General features: G+C 48.1%; 7 protein-coding genes across 7 annotated transcripts; 3 read left to right on the top strand and 4 right to left on the bottom strand.

Annotated features, from left to right (window-relative positions):
- Positions 1-1,307: 1,307 nt before the first annotated feature.
- Positions 1,308-3,519, bottom strand: PSV08DRAFT_328523 (P-loop containing nucleoside triphosphate hydrolase protein). Its single transcript, XM_014225116.2, has 8 exons — positions 3,476-3,519; positions 3,243-3,409; positions 3,052-3,137; positions 2,639-2,998; positions 2,326-2,588; positions 2,265-2,274; positions 1,617-2,190; positions 1,308-1,562 (listed from the first exon to the last, which is right to left on the bottom strand). The coding sequence occupies exons 1-8, from the start codon at positions 3,484-3,486 to the stop codon at positions 1,483-1,485; spliced, it is 1,551 nt and encodes a 516-aa protein (XP_014080591.1). The 5' UTR covers positions 3,487-3,519; the 3' UTR covers positions 1,308-1,482.
- A 4,666-nt stretch (positions 3,520-8,185) lies between these two features.
- Positions 8,186-8,881, top strand: PSV08DRAFT_328517 (uncharacterized protein). Its single transcript, XM_014225115.2, has one exon. The coding sequence runs from the start codon at positions 8,246-8,248 to the stop codon at positions 8,702-8,704; it is 459 nt and encodes a 152-aa protein (XP_014080590.1). The 5' UTR covers positions 8,186-8,245; the 3' UTR covers positions 8,705-8,881.
- Positions 8,882-9,205: 324 nt separating this feature from the next.
- PSV08DRAFT_328506 (uncharacterized protein) lies at positions 9,206-10,239 on the top strand. The gene has a single exon (XM_014225114.2). The coding sequence runs from the start codon at positions 9,244-9,246 to the stop codon at positions 10,048-10,050; it is 807 nt and encodes a 268-aa protein (XP_014080589.2). The 5' UTR covers positions 9,206-9,243; the 3' UTR covers positions 10,051-10,239.
- Positions 10,240-13,408: 3,169 nt separating this feature from the next.
- PSV08DRAFT_404734 (uncharacterized protein) lies at positions 13,409-16,072 on the bottom strand (the record flags this gene model as incomplete). The annotated part of the gene is made up of 5 exons (XM_014225113.2): positions 13,409-14,629; positions 14,680-14,808; positions 14,916-15,227; positions 15,362-15,568; positions 15,619-16,072. 5 exons carry the CDS (start codon positions 16,070-16,072, stop codon positions 13,635-13,637), a joined length of 2,097 nt encoding a protein of 698 aa, XP_014080588.2. The 3' UTR covers positions 13,409-13,634.
- Positions 16,073-17,225: 1,153 nt separating this feature from the next.
- Positions 17,226-17,969, bottom strand: PSV08DRAFT_251027 (uncharacterized protein; the record flags this gene model as incomplete). The annotated part of the gene is made up of 1 exon (XM_014225112.1): positions 17,226-17,969. One exon carries the CDS (start codon positions 17,967-17,969, stop codon positions 17,226-17,228), a length of 744 nt encoding a protein of 247 aa, XP_014080587.1.
- A 349-nt stretch (positions 17,970-18,318) lies between these two features.
- On the bottom strand, positions 18,319-19,722 carry PSV08DRAFT_355472 (uncharacterized protein; the record flags this gene model as incomplete). The annotated part of the gene is made up of 1 exon (XM_014225111.1): positions 18,319-19,722. The coding sequence occupies one exon, from the start codon at positions 19,720-19,722 to the stop codon at positions 18,319-18,321; it is 1,404 nt and encodes a 467-aa protein (XP_014080586.1).
- Positions 19,723-20,492: 770 nt separating this feature from the next.
- PSV08DRAFT_412016 (Dynamin family-domain-containing protein) lies at positions 20,493-23,660 on the top strand (the record flags this gene model as incomplete). Its single annotated transcript, XM_014225110.1, has 2 exons — positions 20,493-23,456; positions 23,487-23,660. The coding sequence occupies 2 exons, from the start codon at positions 20,493-20,495 to the stop codon at positions 23,658-23,660; spliced, it is 3,138 nt and encodes a 1,045-aa protein (XP_014080585.1).
- Between the last annotated feature and the right edge of the window lie 56 nt (positions 23,661-23,716).

The following is a 23,716-nucleotide window of genomic DNA, read 5'->3' as shown; positions in this document are numbered from 1 at the left end:
ACCAGGTTGATAGCTTTCTCCAGGAGGTATGGGTGCATTCCCGGGAATGCCTCATCTCCCTTCTTTTTGCTAGGCTTGGGTTTGTCCAGGATGTATTCAAAACTCTATATGATGAAAGTATACATATAAATATATATTATGCTTAGATACTAAAGTGTAATATAACAAGCCTAATCTTACTATAATAGTGTAAGACGACAGCTCTGCTTCACTACTCCACGCGGCCTAAAAAGCCGCAGGATTCTGTATAGTGGTCTCTAGAGTTGCATGGAATATATATGCGACAAACAATTTAAAAAATTGAAAAGGAATTAGGGTTGGTACTAAACTGTTCTTTAAAGAGAAGGCATTTCTTTTCTTTCTTAGATGGAGAGATTCAAAGTCAAGATAATACATAATTGAATTATGCAGGTTTTAGAATTAGTTCTACATAGGCACGATTACACATGTTAGATTTCTTAACAAAGTAGATGGAGAAGTAATACAAAGACGTGTGCTATAAGAATATATTAATATACCGAATATAGGGATGACAATTTAAGCGAATTTCCAAATCTGTCTCGATCGAGGATGTGCGGTGTTGTGTTTAAGACGAAAGGCCAGAAAGAACGTTGAAGTCACCGTGGTAACAGAACTACCAACTGCGAGACATAAAATGGCCCTCCCGAGTCTCTGCTATTTTCCTTTCTTCCTTAACTCCGCCTAGCACGATAAGTAGTAATAGGTATGAAGTTATAGTTAACTACCTTAAATAACGCTTTGAAGCTATAATACGCACCTAGCTAAAGTTACCTTGAGTAATATTGTTCTAGAATATAAGCAGTAACGATAGCCCGCCTAAGGCGGGCTGGGAGTTGACGCTCCCGCTGTCCAGTGAAGCGACACCCTGAACTTTCTTGATCACGTCATGCGAATGTGACCTTCACGGCAGTATACGGTGATCAAAAAGGCATTCTTCCAGCGAGGCGAGCAACGTTTTGACCTTGGAGCCCATAGATACATTGAATCAATTTTCTGGCTGGCTATCATCCAAGCCTTCCTTGTCTTCGTGCACTTCGTAGTCACTGTACGCATGACGTAATCAGGAAAGTTCAGCGTATTGATGCAGCCGTTCAACCATGACGCTTGACCATTCAGGAAGGAGTTGAGACCGATAAAATCGACTAGCCAGTCCAGTGAATATGGACAGCGTGCACATTGCCCTTGGTGACGGCCCTTGGTGACGACCCTTTTCCTTATCGAGGTCAACGGAAATGGAAAATAGGAAAGGCACGAGCAGCATTGATAATAGTTAGGCTGAAAACATCATTGGTTGAACAAGAAATGCTGATTCTTCATCTAAGATAGACTACAGGAAGCCGCATGTCAAAACATTCGCTCATAATCCCGAATTTTCGGATGTATATCTTTTGTACAAAGTGAGACTACCAGCGAACTGCTCTAGACACAACGGCCGACTCTTCACCCACCACAAAAGTCCGTCTATGACTTCTCGAGATCAGCGAGAATCTTCTCTCCCTTGGCGCGAGCGGAAGCGAAGTCACCAACCATGTAGAAAGCACCTGTAATTGTTAGCTCAACTTGAATTTATGGTTGCAGATCGTGGAATAACGTACCCTCGGGAAGGTCATCACCCTCACCGGACAGGATAGCCTTGAACGAGTTGATGGTCTCCTTGAGGTCGACAAGCTTGCCCTCAATACCAGTGAAGACCTGGGCGACAGCGAAAGGCTGGCTCAGGAAACGCTGGATCTTACGGGCACGCTCGACGGTAAGCTTGTCAGCTTCTGACAACTCGTCCATGCCGAGAATGGCAATGATATCCTGGAGCGACTTGTACTCCTGGAGAATCTGCTGGACGCGGGTGGCGGTCTGGTAGTGCTCGTCACCAATGACACGGGGGTCCAACATACGGGACTTGGAGTCAAGAGGGTCGACAGCGGGGTAGATACCCAACTCGGAAATACCACGGGACAAGACAGTGGTGGCGTCCAAGTGGGCGAAGGTGGTGGCAGGAGCAGGATCAGTCAAATCGTCAGCGGGGACGTAGACAGCCTGGACGGAGGTAATGGATCCCTTGGAAGTCGTGGTAATACGTTCCTGCATGACACCCATGTCAATGGCGAGGGTGGGCTGGTAACCGACGGCAGAAGGAATACGACCAAGCAGAGCAGACACTTCGGAACCGGCCTGTTATCGTTAGAACTGATTTTCTTCACTCCACCACCAAAACTCCCCCACCAACTCCCAATTCAACCACTTACTTGCGTAAACCTGTAAACTATTAGCTAAACCATTTAAAACGCTGGAAAATAAAGCCATTACCGGAAAATATTGTCAATAAAGAGTAATACATCTTGACCTTGGTTGCGGAACTCCTCACTCACGGCGAGACCAGTAAGAGCAACACGGGCACGGGCACCTGGGGGCTCGTTCATCTGACCGAAAACCAGGGCGACCTTGGATTCACCGTCGAGTTGAATGACTGAGGTCTCCTGCATTTCGTGGTAAAGATCGTTACCCTCACGGGTACGCTCACCGACACCAGTGAAGACGGAGAAACCACCGTGGGCCTTGGCAATGTTGTTCTGTCTCCTCGTCAGCAAATGTTGATCCCACAAGCATTGCATATTCTTACAATCAGCTCCTGAATGAAGACAGTCTTGCCGACACCAGCACCTCCGAAAAGACCAATCTTTCCACCACGAGCGTAGGGGGCCAACAGGTCGACAACCTTGATACCAGTGACGAGAACCTCAGCGGAGGTGGATTGCTCGGTGAACTCTGGGGGATCGGCGTGGATGGGGGCGTACTTGTCGGTCTTGATGGGACCACGCTCGTCAATGGGGTCACCAGTGACGTTCATGATACGACCAAGGGTTCCATTTCCTACCGGTACCATGATGGGGTTACCAGTGTCAACGGCCTTAGCTCCTCGAACGAGACCCTCGGTACCGTCCATGGCAATGCATCGGACGATGTTCTCACCCAAGTGTTGCTGTGCTGGGTCAGTCCTTCCTGTTTCGGGTATTGAATGCTTGGCGCTCTTACAGCGACTTCGAGGACCAGTTTCTGGTCACCGTTCTGAGTTGTAACGGCATTGAGAATAGCAGGAAGCTGCTCGGTATCGAACTTGACTGGAATTCATCGTCAGCGGATTCGTTCTGGATGCGGATCGCAACGAAGCTCTTCCGTCTACACAGAAAAAACTTTTCGCAGCAACAGGAAACGTAAATGCATACCGTCAACGACTGCGCCGATCACTTGATGAATCTTTCCCTCCTTTACTGCATCAGTAGAGGCGAAGCGGGTTGATAGAGCGGGTGCGAAGCTCTTCTTCATGGGCTGGAATGCGCTGCGGCGGATGGCGGGCCTGCGCATGGAGGCGCGGAGCGCCTGCTGGATCCCACTATCGGAATTGGCGTCAGCCCATCTCAATTCATCGTCAATTGGTATCATTGGGTCGTCGGCTTACCTCTTCAGCATTGTGAAATGTGTGATGGACGTGGTGGTGAGTGGAGAGAGGGTGGTTGTTAGAGGAAAGAGCTTCTCAAAGCTCGAGAGGAAGGCACGGAATGGGTCTGTGCGTCGCCTAGTGCCCACCCGGTTAACCCCAGCCCTGCATACATCATCTCACCTCTGATTTCACCCTCAACGGGTGTGGGCAGACTTTAAAGTCCATTCTAATCTTCAAAGCTGTATCCAAGGTATTGCCCGATCCTTATAGGATGAGAGGAGAGCAATGAATAAATAAGTCTTGTCCTCTGGTTCTATCGTAATGAGTTGTTCCTCAGCAGGATGGGGATGAGAATAGCGTCACAGAATGTACAGATGTCGCTCGTATTAGCCCGTGGAGATGTCTCCGGACGGAGTTAAAGACTGTGGTCATCTAGTGTACTTCGTTTTAACGGATCACTGAATTTTTTTCAAACAGTACATCTCAGAAGGCCGGGGGCCACTCTTTCCTCGGAGCGTACGCTTTTGCACTACTCCTTCACCTTGTACGCTAAAATTTCTATAGTGTAAGCATAGTTTCTCAAAGGGCTTGTGACATAGATGGACCGATGCGCCCCATCGGAGCTCCTAAGAATGGCGACAAGAACAACAGATAGTGAACGGGCGCAGAAAGTATTGAGCTACGAGTCTTGCTACAGGGGTTACGATTACCTTTGCTTTTACCTATACTGTCTGGTAGTCAGCTAGATGTACGAGGAGCTCGGATCGAAGAAACGAACTAGATGGGCCAAAGACTCATGAGATTAGATGATCATCTACTCTACACGAAAGTCCTTATCTTATATTCTTAACATAGACGATAGTTTCTATCCAAGAGTCAGTCGTAACTATTTGCACTAGCACAATAACAGTAGTAATTAGATAAATAACTTTATAGCGGATACTAGTAAAGTGGACACTGTGGTGGAGCAACCAGGAGGTATGCTAGTGGAAGGTCCGAATGGTATTCAGACGAAGGTATAATATATAACTACGGGGAGGGAGGAAGAACAATATACCATAGATACAAAATCAACTTCCAAGTCTGAAAAACCTTCAGACTTGAAGAATACACTCATTTTATGCATCGAGCACCCGCGCAGATGGAGGTGCACAACGCTCCACGACAACACTAGCAATCTTACAGCGGTATACTGTTAATCTTGTGGCAGGATGCTAAGATAGCTAGATACTTGTAGTCGATTGAAATCCATTTTATAGTGCATGATGATTCGAATATTTATCTCATCGAAATGTACGGCATGTAATCGTAATAAAGTATTTATTATGGTGTAGTAGCATATGACTGACTTACGAATACGATTTTTCACGTGATATGCTATAGTAGGCATAGGGAGTAGCGGAGGCGGCGGCAAGAGGGTCTAGAGGTTACTAAGAAGAGCTTCTAAGAGGAGGCAGGCTATACTATAGTAAGGCTATATTTGTATCTACTTATATAAATCTTAATTTAGAAAATATTTAGGTGTTCTACCAACACTTTATATTATTATAAAATCAAGTAAGGATTGCGGAATCTAAAGCTAGACTGGGGCGGGTACGAGCGCGGGGCAAAGGTGAATCGATAGTGCTTGGTATAATAGTGGCTGGTGTGGCTGTAGTGGCAGTAGCATTGAAAAGCTGCCGCCAAGGGCATTCTATGACGTGGTAATCGAACTTCCGACAGCCAATGTCACCATCTGTGGATGAAGGGATCCAAATCTACCCATGGCCATGATGGTGATGATGGGAAAGGATGTGACCTCTATGGGCTTCGTAGATCTAGATGACATAGATGTCCCAAGCCTTGATTGGACGCCCTTTTGGCATGACGAACCTTCGCCCGTCAGGCCTCCCTCTCGTTGGTGATTGGTAGTACGGAGGTCAAGTTGAAGCTGATGATTGATCTCGGTAAGCAGAGCCTGCACCTGGTTCTCGTGGACGAGGAGGGGTAGGTTTGGAAGAATCGGTGGGACAGATATAGTAACTATTACAGTCAGCCGATATGGATACTTGGCCAATGCTTGGATCGGGAATAGTTCCTTAATGCCACAAGTTTCACACCCTTAGTTCCACTTCCCTTGTTTTTCATCTTGATCTTCTCTCTCTCTCTCTTCCCACACCATCTTCGCATACCTTTTTCTTCACATCGCCCTAAGCCTCCTCCCTCCGCCTCCGATCGTACGGTTCAAATCTTCCATACCTCCCACCATCTGTATACATCCAGTTCTGCGACGGAAAGGCCTAGAACACGGTTGTAGTAATTTTTTGCCGTTGACGCTGCTGGGTGTGTGGGAGTACGTGCGGTTGGGGAAGAAGAAGACGCCGTAGCTGTTGGAGGGAGGGGTGGGTTGGGTTGTGTGATTGTATGGTTTGCTGAATTGCAGTGTTTTTGGTTGTTGGTGGTGGTGGAGAGAGAGAGGACAGAAGATGGGAATTTGGGAAGAAAGGTTGAGTTACGGCGGGAGAGGGGAGTGAAGTGGCGGGTAGTGAATTTGTGGTAGAAGAGATTGATAGGGGTTCAGATGATGGAAGGGAAGGCAGTGATATTGAGAGTGTACAGGATGTTGGGAATGATATGATTCGGGAGTGGCTTAATTTCAGATGCGTTTTTTCAAGACTTTTTATATCAAACACCGTCAATTGAGATATTTTGTTAGCTTTTGTTAATGTGATTTTGCGTAGTGAACTTCAATTGATGTTCTTGCCGGTCTCTGCAGAATATTCACAGGTCCTCAATCACTTTTTGAACTAGGCATAATTCACTGTCTCGATTGGTCAATTCTAAATCAAATCACTAGTCGCGTTACAGGTTAGTCGATTGTGTTGGTCCTTTCCAGATGTCCTCAGCTGAGTGGTCTATGAGATGATGAGCGGAGCAAGCCACCCCCTTGACGAAGCCATGTGGCAAGAAAGTCAATCTTGAAGAACCTACCTGGTGATCCAGAGATTGCATCTGCTGGCCACGGACATAATGCGGACAGACGGGGGAATGAGACCGGAGAGGATTGTCGGGTTGAAATTGCGCAATCGGTTAGCTAAGCAAGTAACCAAAAGGTTATCCATGAGTGTCAGGGCAAGAACAAACCGAACCCGCCTGCACAAAGCACTGGCGTAGTTGTTCCACTAACTCGTACGTCCAGACGACTTTTTATTGCATATAGGGCCTTGCTAGTATGCAATGGCACTCTTCTCACGTAATTCAAACATGCCTGGTTCGTATTTCGTTGTTCCTTGAGGGGTTGAGAAAAAGGAGTTCGTGTCGAGTTTACAAACCCGAAGGAGCCGTGGTAAGCCATACTGCCTAGCGGTATGCTGGGTCTGTCGTGACCATAGCGAATACCCAGATGTCTATTGTAGAGTTTGTAGAAATAGCAGCCGTTGGGCAGGCCGTGCACGCTTTTGGTGGCTTGTTTTCCTCGCTGCGTCCTGTGTGAGCTGGTAGGCCCCTGAGATGTCACTTGATTGTTTGTGTGTATGAGAGTGCAAACTCTAACGCCACAAGTCTAGGCCCGTACCCATGGTTCGTTGTCTCCGTGGGATGGGCTAAGTATGAATGACACGACTGTCCCGTTACTTCGGATGAGCTTACTATGCTTTGCACAAAGTCTGGCCAAGCGGGCGAGTAACAGAGACGTGCTTTTTGGTTTGGCGAAGACGGTAGTAACTTCCCGCATTGTGGGGTAGCAAATGAGTTACTAGTGGATACGGGAAAAATGATCGGTCAAGATGACAAGACCCGATCTTTGGGCCCTGCCAGAAGCCCCGCAAATCAAGAGCTCTGCGATGTTGTAACCAAGGCGGAGGGGGATGCGTCCTGCTAGCAAGGGCCAAGCTCCACAGCCAAACACTTATTTATTAAAGCAAGACATGCGTGACTTGAACAGTGTTCATGCCAGCATTGCAATGCGTTGCGCTAAGCCAGTGGTGCAAAGCTCACGTGACTGGTTTTACATTGAATTGAGCCGAAAGTTTGATAGTTGATACGATGACGCCTGGCTGATTTGAGGCCTTGGACAGGTGGTGATGACGCCGATGGAGATGTCGGAGGCTTAGGCCATACGTATGCCGTCAGCAGCCAAGGCACCGACGGAGACGGCAGTGAGCATGAAGAGAAGAGTGAACAGTTTTGGGGCACTTTTGATTTGGATGACACTAGAGTGTCAAGCCACGGTGCGTCGAGATGATGCTTGCGGCCGGGGCAACGACAGGTCATGCAGCCAGGACCTCGGCTAGTTCCCACGTTGTGGTTTAGGGCGCATGCATCTAAATTTAGCTGAGGCAGTGCATGCGCTGCATCTTTCATCCCATCATGGATGGCCGCCTTTCTTGCCGTTACTGTTGCTATTGCCACTGCCACTCGCACCAGCTGTTGCATTCCTAGAGTAGTAGGATTTTTGCCGCTTGTGCGCATCCCACCCGGCGCGTCCATGAACCTTTATGCGCTGAGGACTGGACTCAGGCGGCCGGCTGGCTGCATTGAGGTTGGGTAGCATGGGCCATGTCAAGCCTCACCGCTTGCACCTTCGCTACACTTTATGTCGCCACCAGACGGCGCATTATCAGGGCTGTCTTTTGTGCCGTATTCGTGTTAAGTGTGATAAGCGTCGTGTGAGCCTTGGCCTGGGGGATTAGGCCAGCAAGCCGCCTCGAAATCCTTTCGACTCTCCAAGTCCCTATCCCTTTCCGTCAACACCATTCTTTCAGCCGGGGGCTAGCATCCCCACATCTTTCTTGTTGCTACCACCATGACATGCGTTTGGACAGGTGGTTTCTGCATTCTGCGCTAATACTACTACTCTCCTTTTCCGTGCCTACACATACTAGCCACATAGATAGCAATTCACCACTCTCTGTCCTGCCCCTGCGCGCTGCGTCGGCTACTATCCTTGGCTACGCCACACTTGCCGCTCCACCCATATACTTCGCTATCGTCCCGTCTGGTAATACTATACATCCGCTTCTCTGGAAGCATGCTTGGAAGACTTGGGCCTGTCAGACTGCAACTCGGCTACCGGTATTAATCTCTGGGTTTGCCCGAATACTACTACATGTTGCAGTAGCGCTCCACCATTGCACTGCATCTAACCACCACCACCACCACTTTAAAACCATCGTCCTGGGCCCAGCCTGCCTACCCCTGGTCCCAGCCCTGGATTCATCTGCATGCGACACAGCTTCCTTTAGCATGCCACCACCGCCCTCCTGCTGACGATCCCCATGACAGCCTCCAGCTATAAGCCCCAGAGCCTGTCGTCCACGCCAAAGTCAGTCGTGCCGGCTGACCTGTTACTTCTGCGCGTTGATCTCGCCTCAACACAGCACCAACAACAAAGGCCCATGGCGCACGACACTCACAGACCCAGTCCTTTGCGGCCTGCAAACGAGCTTTGGTACAACATCCCGGCTTCTGCGAGCCAACATCAAGAAGAGGAACAAGACGGGCCAGAGCTCTCTGCATACCAAGCCACGGCACACCGATTTAGCTCATGCTCTTCTCACCCAACCACGCCGTTGCGATCGCCGCCAATCATAAACGCAGATCTCAACAAACCACTACCACCCTCGCCCTCAAATTCCGAAAGAAAACCAAGCAAATGCTCGACATTGTTCGGCCTTCTCCGTCGCGAGCCTCCCCGCCAACTAGACTCGACACTTCTGCAGCCAGAGCCCTACCAGCCGAACCAACGGCATTCCACAGATTTGAGTGTGGAAACCCATGTCCGTTACTCGCATATCCACTCTCGCAGTATGCCTAATTCGCCTCGTGGTTTTGTTCAGTCGCCCTGCAGCAGCGCAGAAAGTTTGCCCCAGACTCAATTTCCAGCTACGGATTTCTCGGAGACCTTCCATTACCAGCCGTATTCGACACCGCCACAGAATACGGCATCACTATCTCAGCAGCGACGTACGGTTTCTTCAGATGCCCACCTCGAAATGATATCGCCCCGAACTCGCACCTTTCCCGACCCAACCCTCAACTCGACACCACGCGATGCAGCACCCAGTAGACCACGACCGCATACCACTTACCTTTCGCCTACGGAGCCTTTTACGGACATGTCACAATTTCACCTCTTTGCAGAGGCAATGACTGGCCTGCCAAGCGACTCTGAACCTTTTTCTCCCAGTGCACCACCACAGCTCCGAGGTTCACTTTTCGCTCGTCGGAGTACTAACGATAGCATTCCCCTGCCCTTGCAGCACCCCCAGGAATCATCCGCCCCACCAATGCGACAGCCCCAGCGAGAACAAAGAGATGACTGGCAGAACTTTGAACCCCCACCACTCATTTCGTCACTAGCAGCGCCAGCGCTCAATCATCCACAGCCTTCACTTGATATGTCTGTGGACTCGTATCAGCCATGGCAACCACCTCCGCAAATGGATGAAGTAAATGCGGAACTGGAATTATTAGGACTGAACGACCCACCACGAGCAGACGATGAACTACCCAATTACCAACAGAGTCAGGAAGAAATGGCAGAACGAAAGAGACTGGAGGCTGCAGCGAGGGCACGAGAACTAGAGGCACAATGGCGGCGCACACGGAGATGACGAACAAGTTCGCCCAGCATGATAAGACATCAGAATGAAGATAATGGAAGCGCGACAATCAGTGCAGCATTACGATAAGCAGTTTTCACCATTATGCTATTCAAAGCACATGGCGTGAATGTGAAATACTAAGATTTGATACCTTGCGGGGCTGTCAAGATCTGGTCATAGTCGTACGGTGAACACGCCTTCTTTTCACTATTTGCGGGTGTAGGAAAACCCAGTATCACCACTGGTTCATCATGGAGCACGATGGTCTTGCTGTCCAGCAGTACAGATCTGTAGTTTCTTCTCAATGCGCCGGCACACATCGATTAAGCTGCCTAGTTTTTTCATGCATTGGCTCAGATAGCGTATACGAATCGGAAACGCAGCCGTCATGCTCAAACTTGCATAGTCGCTACAAGTCACACAAGTCATTGACCGGGACTTTGCATACCATCCATACGGCGATACGGGCATTCTAGAATGCACTGATCCACAAACACGAGAACTATAATCCCTGTCGTCTTTTCTTTCACATGCGACAAAGAGCCAGATATATTGACGTACACCCTGATGTGCCCTTTGTACTCTCCCTTCTTACCGCATCGGGAAATGCAGCCCCCACACCCGCATATGCTCTGCGCATGGGTATGAGTAATACCCTTAACAGGGGTCGTACGCCTCTCCGCATATCATGCATGGTCAATCACGTTTCATTCACAGTGGGTCCGAACGCCATATATGAAGATGGCCAACGTCAAAGTTTAAGCGAAGACAAGTAAAGTAAGCCTCGCTGAAAGCCTTAACGGAGCGGAGATTTGAGGTTGGATAAACCTCCGTCATCAGATGCCGATCTTTACAACAAGCTCCGAGGAAAAGGAGAGACCAGAAAGTTCTTTGCAACTTTGTCACTGTCCCAGAAGTTTCGAGTTGCAAATAGTACACACACATAGAGAAAACAAATTAATTAGGACCTGAACTCTCGGATACTTTAATGTCGCTTTGCAAAATTCCACAGTGTAAAAACGTATCATGACACTCAAACTTGCGACATCGGCCATGTCCGCTCACGCCTTACTACATGCACGCCTAGCCGTCAAAGAATCGCGCAAGCGACAAAAGACGCACTAGGACGGACATTAAACACGACAACACACTAGGACGGACATTCGACATTCCGCGGGGAAGAAAAAAAAGGGAAGAGTCATTGGGGGCCAGAAGAACCACAAATTTCCGCGTCTAGAGCAGTATGTACTGCTGTAAATACCCGAAGTAATAAGACATGACAAAACAGCCGGTCCCTAGTCTCCAGATCCACAACGTCACGTCCTCCCTTGCGTGAGTGAACAAGCGTGATAGTAGTAGTAGCATTAGTCCTGCCCGCCCCCCCACACACTTCGCTCACACCGTTAACAAAACATCCGCTTCGGCGTCCGTACCTGCCGAAACGGCGAAAAAAACCAACCATGGGCCGAAATGTTAGTAGCCCGCGTAACTGATAGAAGGTAACGTTACACGACACCGGGTAACTAACGGTGTGTGCGTGTCAAACAAAAAAACGGGTTGTGGGGTTAGTGTGGCACGGGATCGCGTAGTAGGAGTGAGCTGGATGGATGAATGGATGTGATGGACGGATGGAAGTGTGGAGATGGGGGGGGGGGGGGTGATGTGGGCGAGGCTATGCAAGCTGCACGCCTCATGCATATGCGGCCCGGGGGACACGTGAACAGCCTTTGGGGGTTGAAAATAGAAAAGGGTGCATGGCGGAGATTGAAAGTGGTGGTGAAGATAAGGGGTTGGTTGAGCGACTGATGATCGTTTCTTGGATGTGTTTTTTTGTTGGATGGGGAGTGGGGTGGTACCAAGTGATAGGATATGTGGATGTGATAGGTTGCGGCGAGGCCGGGAAGGGGGGGCCGTGGAGTGCCTGGGCAGTGGGTTGCAGTAATTGTCGTTAGGAAAAGTCGACATGCTACATGCCTTTTTTCAGGAACGGGCTGTGGCTGATGGCATCAGATGTGCGAGCTTCCTTTTGCAGTTCGTGGACGACTTGGCTTTTGGTTTGTTGATCACGCTATCCGACAGTACGTAGGGGCGAGAGCGCGGATCTGGCTATAGCCATCCACTTTACCGTTTCGAAGACGGGGTGCTATATCCAGGAGTCGAAACAGGAAGAATTCCATATCGTCTGTCAAGGTGATCATCGGAACTGTGTGTCCCCTCCAGTCAGAGGCTTTGAAAAAAACTTCACTCTTCAATTGAGGTTTGACCGGACTTGCCGAACACCGAGTCACAGTACACGTCACATTACCGTGACAACCTGTCACAAGTGGATCAAGGAAACAACTTAATTTCGTCCGTTGTTGACCCGCAAATAACAACTCCAAACCAGGCACCCCATGCCAAGCCCGTTCCACGTGACATTATCCAAGGCACTCTTCGTCCAAGGTCTAAAAAACACGTGAGTAACTAGTTCTCCACGTGATAAATACGACATTTTCTACTTCCGTCAAGTAAAACGCCATGCAGCCTACTTACTACTCTCTATTGTATATTGAATGGTCTCTATATTATAGCTGGGTCTCTTATGCTTTACAATATTTTCCTCTTTTAGTCATATCTCTCTCTTTACACTAAAAAAATAAAACTCGTATGAAACAGCTTCTTAGTTGCTACGTCATTCACACCCCCTTCTTCTCTGTCTCTCATATGCTTAACCTCGGCCTTCTAATATGCATTGTACATACCACCCCCACCCCTTTCCAGCGCAAAGGGAAATCCAAGACTACACCCTTTCCCTACTTTTCCGTATTCCCACTCCCAACTATGCTTATAAGGCGACTGCAGGAAAATGAGTGCTTACTTGAAAAAATTGCACCCTCTGAAATACCGAGATGAATGCTTTTTTCGGTGTTATCACTAACTTACGTGCTCTAGAAGAACAAGGGGAAGGGCGAAAGAGGCCAAGTTGCGAGCTATAAAATAGTGCAAACATGTAAACTTATTAGAACGGTTTGTGTACAGTACATGGGCATGTACTTAAGATATTTGTATGGCATATAACATGTTTAAGGGCCATTCTGTTAAATGAGTACTTTCCGCTTCACTAGATTATCTCTGATAATCGCGCTACCCGGGTCAATGGATTCTGCTTTATAGAAGTTCGGACAGAGCGACCTATATATCCTTCCAGATGTGAAGCCCAGGGCAGAAGTGTGGATTCGGCTTACTGGAATCGATCGCCGATGCACTTTGATACAGCGACCGCCATTTTAGTTTCTAGATGTAGGGGGGCTCTTTTCTCGGGAGATTACACAAGGTCACAGTGGGCAATATAGCAACGTAGAAAAATAAGATTTTTAGGTGCTGACAGGAGGAATAAGAGAATAATTTACTTTTGCGTATCATACATACTCGCAGATGTTTTAAAGTTAGGGCGAAAAATGGCACCAAATGAGTCCTAGGCTTGGTTTGTCTGCATACCCTAGAGGAGTTTTACATGTATGAGTTAAATGAATCAATTCGTCAGTCAATCTATTTGTACATATCTCGTTATCCTAAATTCTCAGTATGGTCTAGTGCCATGTAAGACTAGCCCATCAATCCTTCTTAGCAAAGGAGAAGATCTGGCGGAACTGACCGTACGGGACTGGAACTGCATCTGGTTGCGCGTTCCACTCGGCATACTTTTCAATCATCTTTGCCTCGTCGCTGTTGAGTTGATCGGTAGGAATGGGAATCTCAATGATGCCTTGGCCGGTAGTTAGACGTGCGAACAACTCTAAATAGCCAGTATGAGTTTCCTTCGTTCCATTGAACATAATAACACCAGTCGAATCGGAAGAAGTTGGCGTGGTTCCGTTCTTCTCTATGTCTGTAGACGATTTCTTTACAGGGACGGGAGTGGTTTTCTCCAACCCCATCTTCAGTAGGTCTGGTTTCGGAGTTTTGGCTGAACGCTTACGAGTACTAGGCTCAGCTGACGAGCGTGTGCCTTTCTTCTTTGGTTTGCGGGCAGGTGTAGAGGTGTTCTTGTGAATTGTAGCCGTGTCTTTCTCCTCCATGCCTCCCATAGTTTTGTCTTCCGCTGTAGTCATACTTTCGTTGCTCGGAGAAGTTTCTGCTGTTACTCCTTTCTTCAAAAGCTTCGAGTCTTTTTTGTCATGCTCGGATGTTGGCTCGTCGGCCTTCGGAGTATCCAAGTGCGCTGCAGCAGACTGTCTGGCACTTCGACGTGTCGTCATCTGGGGTAATGAATCTGTTCCATTTTCTCCATGATCTTGTGTCAAATCATTTTCCTCAGCACCTTGGCGGTTTTCACGTTGTTCCGACTTCCGCGGGCGACCCACTATGCCACCATATCTGCCGCGTTTGCGCTCCCCTTCCTGAACAACCGGCTCGCTCTTCCTCTTGATGGCTCTACGTGAATTAGGCGGTAGACGATCCAAATTTGAAGGCACCGGATCAGCTTCAGCTGCAAGAAGATACGCAGGAGTAGAAGCTGCCAGAGATGTCGCTTGGTTCTCGGTCCCATCTTTGGCAGCAAGGGGTGATGTGGTATCAAGGACTGCGATCGTAGCAGCCGCATTGCTCTCTAAATCAAATTTCAGCGAAAATAGATGTACGAATTCTTCCTCCACCTACTGTTCTGTTCCTCAATTTTTTGGTCAGGGGGTGGCGTCGAAGGTGTCTGCACTTCAACGGAGACATCCTCGTCTCCAGTTGACAGTTCATCGGGCTTATCTGAAGATCCATCCATCGTCATCAAATGATCTAGTTTTGTAAGTATGTTTATATCATAATCAGATGTAGCTCTTGCGCCTAATGCAGAGTACGACAGTGGCTGCGCTTGGGTGACAGGAGCGGGAATAGAAACTTACTTTGGTCAGATGATTTCAAGCTTGGCCTACCACCCTTTCCTTTGGGTTTCTTGATCTTCTTCAGGCTAGACAAATCGTCGTCTTTGGATAGATATCGGCCATTCGGTCCACGGACCTTGCCACCGCCAGCATCTCGAATGGGGTCCGCCTTGGAGTCATTATCATTGAGCTTGGAATGACTTGATGGACTTGTAGACGGGGTCTCTAGCTTGACATCGTCAGCTGCGTCGCGCGTCCGTCTGATCGAGGTTGCTGCAGGCTGCGGCAGTTCAGGTTGGATCATTTCTCGGCTGCTGGCGTCTGTGATGGTGTCTGCAAATGTCATGTTAGTCAAAGGGCCAATTATAAGGGTATTAGCGTGATGAGGCATCGTCGGCGATGACCGTGAGAAGTTACGAACGGAGCGCAGTGAAGTGAGCATGGCTCCATTATAAAAATCAACGTACCCATACACATAGAAATCTCCTGCGCCAAATTTTGCGAATGAACTGAATCCTTCTCACCTGCCTGCTGCTGAGCAGGAGTTGCTGGCAGATTGGACGGGGGAAGAACTGGGTTCTGTTGCGCTGGACGAGCCTCCTCTTGTCTACAAAGCTGGTGGCGGCTTGGCTTTACCGAAACAAACGGCACCTGAAGTCCTGGGGCTGAAGAAGCTACAGTTAGATTGAGCCACTAGAAATAGTTTCAAATTCACTTCACTTACTATTGGATACGGTTGAAGCGCCCAGCTGTTCAACTGCAGTCAAAGCCTTGTGCGTTTTTTCAATCGGGTACAATACTCCCGGAGCGGCTTCACCGCGTGCGTTGTTCCGAACTGTGGCTGAGGACATCTCCTTGAAATTTCTGTCGAAGAACGGCCACTTGTCTTGAGCTTTGTTAGTAAGTGATCGCACTCGGCGATATGCTCGATCCAATTGAGCAAAGCCTTGGGCTGTACGAATTGTCGCTGTAGGTTGGTCTTTTTCAACGCCGTAAAGATAGTTCTCCTGGATCCATGCCGCAAGGTCGATGTCGTCCTGTGCCTCACTCTCCCGGAGGTACCGGTGAATATCTGCCAAGGTTACAACATCAATATAGCCGAAAACCTCTTCGGGAAGTAGTGTGGTAGGTGTGCTGTGAGCTGCGGGATTGTAGGGGGTGTTTGTGTTGGGCATCATAGTCGCGGACGCCAGTCTAAAGTGGATTACTTGAATTGGTACCGCGATGCAGTGGTCCTGGTAGAGTTCGTACCACAGTCTACTGTGTACCTATATAAATATGATGCCAGTATATAATCTCAGTAGGAGAATTGGTGTATGTATTTGGGTTTGCTATTGTTGCGCAACCAAGAAGTGTGGGCGGTGAGGATTTTTGACCGGGCTGTGGCCGGAGTGGAACGGCAATCAGAATAACTGAACAGCACCGACTGTTGAACAATCTTGCAGTCGAAGCCGTCTAATAAGAAGATAAATGTTGTAGCCCTTTGTGATATGTTGAAGTTTTTGGTCGACTGAGGGTATTGATCGAAATGTGGGGGGTGAGAGGGCCGGTTAGGGTTAGCCCGTGCTCGTTCCAGAAATTCCGTAGCCTTCGAGGACACTTCAGAACGGCTATAACGTCATCATGTGACAACGCACTTGCCACCAGCAATCCAGTGATTTCAAAGGAAGTTTACGGATACTGGGCTTTGGAGATGTTTCGAAATCTACCGGGAATCAGAGTTGTAAATCACGCGGAGTCCGAGCGTCCCAATTGAGTTGTGGGGCGGTTGGAGACCCGATCGTATTCCGTGACTGACCACTTGCATACAGACTGCCGGGTAAGCAGTGAGATAAACAATGGACTTCAACATATTCGTAGAGACTTTGATAAATATAGGGATTCGTTATTCCTTGGCAGATCTCATACCAAGCTCTGACTATTTTGCCAGTAGTAGCTCGCATAAAAGTGTAGAAGACCCAGTCGATGAACTTCATCACCAGCCCCTCTCAATCTTCCATAACTACCGTGGGATTATTTGAGAACATCAAAGTATTAAATGCGTGATCAGTGCTGCAACAGTGACTTGACACTTGGTCTTTTGCAAATTAATTTGGGTTGAGCCATTTCATTCATACCCGTTCGGCAAAGTTATTACACAACATACATTAGATTTTTTTCTAATTATTTAAGTATTTTAAGGAAACAACTTCAAGTAATGTCTTTTACATGTAGAAAGGGTATGAAGGCTACAGCAGCTATATGCGTTGAGTAAGGGAAAGTATCGAAATTCTTCTCCTATCAAAGCCCAAAGGAGAACAGACAGCAGAGATGATAGCAATTGTACTATCATCACTCTTCAGTACTGTCTAGGCCACAAACATCCCAGATGTCTTGTCCCCAGCTTATTGCATCCTCAACCGTCATCCTCGCATCAAATCTCTCCGCATATGCCTCGCTATGACGATTCAACATGATCCTCGCTATATGTGCCATTGCCGACCATGCTGTTTCATCAACATGAATGCCTCGTGGTAGTGCGTCAAGAATAGAGCTACGAATCTCGTCATCGCTCACTGAGAGAGGATCAAGCTCGTCAGGGTGAATCAGCAAGTGTTCGAACAAAATGCCAACTTGATACCAGAGATCGCGCACCAGGCGACGACATCCGTTGGGTGTTACGTAACCATCTACTGCAATGATTTCACCGCTAAGACACAGCAGATAGCCCATGCTCCGACTCCTTCCACGGAAGCCTTCGCTTCTTCTCGCGTTGCTAAACCTGGCGCTGTTCCGTTGGGTTGAAGCCTCACCGACTGGAGGTGACGGGCCAGCTTCATCTTTCTCGTCATGCGTAGATGGGTCAAAGAGCTGGTTTCTATCCAGAGGACAAGTGTTGATATCCTCCACAAACCACGAATGTATACATTGTTTTCCGAAGATGTGACCGCAGGGTCGGAGAAGGGTAGGGAGGTGCTTTTCGTCATATTCTTCTTTGCGTATCGGGCAGTAGTTGTCTGCTGAAGATGGAGCAACAGATATCATAAGGTCTTTGATAAAGGTCTTGCGGGATGGTAAGTTGGGCCGAGAAGGCATGATGGCGAGATTGATTGTTGTGAAGGTGAAAGTGGTGAATAGTTGAATGTGGGGGGTGACATAAGGTTGGTAGCAGCTATTATAGTAATTATGATATACGAAATGAGACAAATTCGAGTTCAAAAATACTCTTTTGTGAGACAATGATCTTCAAGTCGTTTTGGTGTTGTGATACACGGTTGTCAAACAGATGGCATATGTGATGTGTGAAGCTGGATCATTTGCCGCAAGTCATCCCATATAATCAAGGAATTTGGCGAGAATCGAAATTTACAAATAATTTTAATTTATTTCTACAACAGGCCATGCGTCATCTATCATCCAAGAGGTTGGGCTATACGAATTCAGATTAACTCCCTGTTTCCAACTTTCTAACCTTCTTAGCTTGGCTACATTCTTCCATTAGATCTGCGCGCCGCTTTCGAGTGGGACGGCAATTCGAATCAAGGGTTTTGTAGAGTTTAGTATCATTTTTATCGGATGCAAGTGCCGTGTGCATATGTTTGCACTTTGCTAGCTGGCTCTTGGTGTGATTTTGGAAGCACGGTAGAGGACTTTGTATGCTTTGCGGTGCACGAACCGGCATAGGCACATTGTGTTTCTGGAGCTGCTTGGGAGTCATGAACTGCCATAGAATCTTTGTGCATTGCACACGGCCATTACGTGTTGTTGGAGAACCTAACACAGGGCCGGGCGTTATAGCACGCCTTTCCCATTGTTCATGTAGCTCAATCAAATCATCTATGATTTCTGAGCAATCGCTCTTAACTACCCAAGCACCGAGCTTGTTTGAAGACTGAATCTTAAAATGGGTAATGGGGGCAGTAATCACAGCTGGTCCTTGCTTACGAACTATGTCCCATGTGTCTTTGCGAAACCACTGCGCAATGTAAGACATGGAAACATCTGAGTACTCTTTGCCTCCAGCCTCTTCCGCTGCTTTCGGATCTGCCCATATTTTGCGCATCAGAAGATGTGTCCCAGGCTTGGATCTATCTTGAGGATTAATTACGCAACCAAACATGAAATGCTCCCAGCCATACCCCCACTCGGTATCTGGGCAATCAGTTCGAATGTATGGTTCTTCAAGGTTGCCTCGCCGCAGCACACCGATGGCATGGACTACTTCATGTACAAGCGTAGTGGCAAAAAGGAAGTCGTGACGAAACTGCGCACATGGAGACGCTGCGGCATATTCACCGCCAGTATAATAGCTTTTAAAGTAATCCGCCAACTCAATCTTGCAAGAATATTTTCGCTGGAATAGGGAATAACACTCTGTGCTGTGAATTGATGGCTCGTCTTCTTTTAGAGTGCGTGCATACACCCGTTTTACAGGTGGCACAAAATGAAATGAAACGCTGTGACTGAGACATTCCAACGCATCACGGACACCAGCTAGATATAGTCGATACTTTTCTCCGGACGCACTAGCTAGAGGGTTTGAAAGATAGGATTTATATGCGCCATTGACGACACCTTTGAGTTCACGACCGTACAATAAGGGTATGAAGAAGGATAAAAGTGTATCGTGGGTAAGGAAATGCGATGCCAGCTGCAGCATCTGCTTCATCGGCCCTACGCTGTCCAACTTGGAAAACACAGAATGGATAGGGTTGTCCAAGTCTCCTGGGGAAATGGTAGTATCATCTAAGAGTTTGAAGCGGTCATTCTTGTTACATGCTGTAATAAGTCCATTGATTCCTGAATCGAGCTTGGGGGCCTTGCGCTTCGGTCGTGGTGTCGCACTCATCGTTACTTTAGGATGTGGAATTCAGATTTGTGCATCTGCGTTTGAAGGTTTTCAGCTAGTATACATAACAGAAACAAGGCCATTGTTGACTTTTGACAGTAGCATCGCGAGACAAAGCTCGGAGATAGGAAAGTCGACGCTGGTAGTGAAAGACAGTGTAGAGAATGCACAAAGTGAATGCCATACAATGCGTATGTAAGATTTGGTTGGTCTCCATGATAACATGTAGAAAAACTTGGCAATATAATGTGTTCATACTGCGATACGACTGAATACAGGTTAGGCGGAGCATGCCAGTGTTCCCAAAGCTGCCGCCAAAACCCTGGCCAAATGCTGTCATGTGACAGCGCGCAACTAGTGCGTCTCTGCAGCCCCACAGTTGTGTTTGCTGAGTGTTTGCCCGATTACTAACATATCAATTCACTCTCACTTTCATGGCAGTCCAAAGACGAAGAGTTTTCTTTCGGCAGCCTCTTTTTCTTGCCTTCTAATGTTCACTGCGCTACCAAACTCATCAACATCAAGTACATTACCAGTGGATAGTCGCTTCCATGACTACTGATCCGACGCAGTCAGGCATGAAGGAAGACTATGGAAAAGAGCGCGATATCAGTGCGGCTCTACCTACCGAGCTCCACAATGGTACGTTTGTTCTCTCTATAGCACTCGGTCCTTCTACTAACAGCCCCGTGCTAGATGTAGAACGAATCAGCATTAAACACGAAAGACTGGCTTCACCCTCGCTGGGTTCGCCGCTCGAGGACGCACTAATGAGAGAGACTACTCTGGACGAGGGTAACGAACAAGACCTTGCCCATCTCGACCGAAACATTCGACGCATAATCGAACTGCAAGACCCCGCCATCCTCGAAGCTGGCGCAGCTCGAGCAATGCAAATCCTCGAAAGCTTCAAGCATACCTTCATCAACTGCGCTACATCTAGGCCTAACGTAGAGGTGACTCCCTGGACAGAGACTATAGCAACACTGATTCCACAAGCCCAGCGAAAGCGCACTGTCATAGGCGTGGTAGGCAACACAGGAGCTGGAAAGAGCAGTGTAATCAACGCGATGCTTAATGAAGAACGCCTCGTCCCTACCAACTGCATGCGGGCTTGTACCGCTGTTGTTACTGAGATTTCTTGGAACAACAGTGACGAAGCTTCTTCTAAGTATCGTGCGGAGATTGAGTTCATCAGTCCCGAAGATTGGGAAAAGGAGCTCTCGGTGCTAATGCAAGAATTTTCGTCTGAGAATGGTACACTATCTCACGAAGTCCAGGATCCAAATTCTGATGCTGGTGTTGCATGGGCAAAGTTTCACGCTGTGTATCCATCTGTGCGAAAGGACGCATTGCACGAGACCACTATACCTGATCTCATGTTGGACAACTCTGTTAGGAGCGTTCTCGGAACCACCAAACAGATACACATGAGCCATCCAGGCAGTTTCTATATAGAGCTCCAAAAGTATGTCGACAGTAAAGAAAAGGTGTCTAAAAAGGATAAAAGTAAAAGTAGGACAAAAGCCTCGTCACCTAAGACGGAATACTGGCCTTTGATCAAAGTCGTCAAAATATACACCAAGAGCTCAGCGCTATCAACGGGTGCCGTCATTGTGGACCTGCCAGGCGTTCACGACAGTAATGCTGCTAGAGCTGCTGTAGCCGAGGGCTACATGAAGCAATGCACAGGCCTGTGGATTGTTGCTCCGATCAATCGCGCTGTAGACGACAAAGCTGCCAAAACCCTTCTTGGAGACTCCTTCAAGCGCCAGTTGAAGTACGATGGTGGCTTTTCCAGTGTAACGTTTATTTGCTCAAAAACAGACGATATTTCCATTACCGAGGCGATTGATAGTCTTGAACTGGATGGGGAAATCGCAGAACTCGAACAGCAAAGCGGGAGTTACGATGAACAGATCGAGCAAATTCATCGCAGAATTAAAGAACTCGAAGAGTCGCAACAAGTATACAAACTTGCGATGGAAAGCCTAGCCGAGAAAATCGAGACCTGGGAGACACTCCATGAGCGACTGCAAGACGGAGAGCCAGTGTACGCACCCATCACTCCGCTCAAGAAGCGTAAAAATACCAGTTCGGATAAACGACCATTGAAGAGACAGGAGTTGCAACAGAACTTTGACGGTGAAGTTTCTGACTCTGACGACGAAGTCTCCGACTCCGATGGTGAAGTTCAGTTCCAAGGCGAGCGACTCGTATTGTCTGAATTGGACGTCAGAAACAAGCTCAAGGAATTAAGGGAGGCTAAGAGAAATGCTCGTCAGGAAAGCACTAAGATGCAAAGTGCGATTGATGACTTGGGACCTCAAATCGGAACGTTGCAAACCGAAAAGGGCAAGATCAGAGCAGAAATGAGCCGGATCTGCATTGCTGGACGCAATCTCTACTCCAAGTCTGCTATTCGTCAAGATTTTGCTGCAGGTATCAGGGAAATTGATCAAGAGAACGCTGCTGAAGCAGACGAGGACAGCTTTGACCCCGATGAAGAGATGCGTGATTATGAGCAAGTCGCGAAGTCCTTACCTGTCTTCTGCGTCAGCAGCAGAGCGTATCAAAAGATGTGTGGACGCATGCAGAAGGATGACAATGTGCACGGTTTCACAAGTGTAGAAGAGACTGAAATCCCCCAGCTCCAAATTCATTGCCAGAAGCTCACCGAGGCTGGCCGGATCCAAACAAGCCGAACCTTCCTAACGGGTTTCCTGCAACTGTTGATCACCTTCAGGTTGTGGACGTCAGAGAACAGCCCTGACTTGAAGTTAACTGAGAAGGATAAACAACAGCACTTGAAGTTCCTAGAGCGAAGGATGGAAGAGCTGAAAACGGGATTCGATGATAGCGTGCATAATTGTGTCAAGCAAGTGAAGTCCGAGGTGAGGCTTCAAATCTCCGACAGGTTCCCAGAACTCGTCAATGATGCCATCGAGGCTGCACCTGCAACAGCTGGCGCCTGGGGTCAGAAAGACCAAGGGGGTCTAATGTGGGCCTCGTACAAAGCCGTAGTCCGCCGTGCGGGTGTCTTCCATTCTACAGCAGCGGGCAAGCGGGACTTCAACTCGGATCTTGTCGAACCTATCATGAAGCGGCTCGCTACGGGCTGGGAGCGCACTTTCCAGAGACGCCTCCCAGAAACACTTAACAACCACATCGATGACCTCGACAAGCTCCTTGGAAAGGCCCATAAAGCCATTGAAGCACGTGTTCGATCCACTGGAATTGGACTTGCTAACCTGTCCGTTTTGAGGACACGACTCCCAAACTACAAAGATGGTTTCAAAGCATATGGTGTTGATCTTGTCAATGAGATGAAGGAGATCCAACGCGAAGCTAACCGCGACTTTACACCTTGCATTGTGGACATGATGCGTGATGCATATAACATATGCGCCGCACAGAATGGTCCTGGGTCGTTTAAGCGGATGAAGGAACATATGATAAGTCATGTTGTGGATGCTCGGCATACAATGTTCCGTAAAGCGGTTCAGAAAGTGGAAGAGGATCTCGAAGCCATGTCCAAAACGCTACAGAAACGGATGGAAGCCAAAGCATCCGAAATCTTTAGAAACATGAACAGGGACTACACATGTGCGCTTGGTAACCAACCTACGCGAGTACTGTCTAACGAAGAGCGTGAGATGAAGTCAGCGACTCGTCAGATCTTGAGAGGTATAGATGCGCAATTCGAGCCCATCGCCAATGGAGATCTCAGCTCAGTGTATCCAAAGGTACCTACGAATGCCCAGAGCAAAGAACCGGTTCACAATAGTACAGAGGGGCATGGTGGTACGGATGATTCGGGACAAGTGTCTTTTGAACAGGCCGATAAAGAGACCAACAACGTCCCCAGGGTCTTGCGGGAGAAGTCCAGGTCATTCAACCAGGCATATGTCGAGGATAGCATGGATGATGATGAGTAGGTTGACATACTCACATCTTCTTGCGTCGTTCAGCTGAGCGGGAGCACTTTTTCCAA

This window comes from Bipolaris maydis, assembly GCF_028858645.1.
Source record: "Bipolaris maydis strain C4 unplaced genomic scaffold PSV08scaffold_14, whole genome shotgun sequence".
In the NCBI taxonomy this organism is placed as follows: domain Eukaryota; kingdom Fungi; phylum Ascomycota; class Dothideomycetes; order Pleosporales; family Pleosporaceae; genus Bipolaris; species Bipolaris maydis.
The sequence above is the reverse complement of the archived record's forward strand: the minus strand, read 5'-3'. Positions and strand labels throughout refer to the sequence as shown.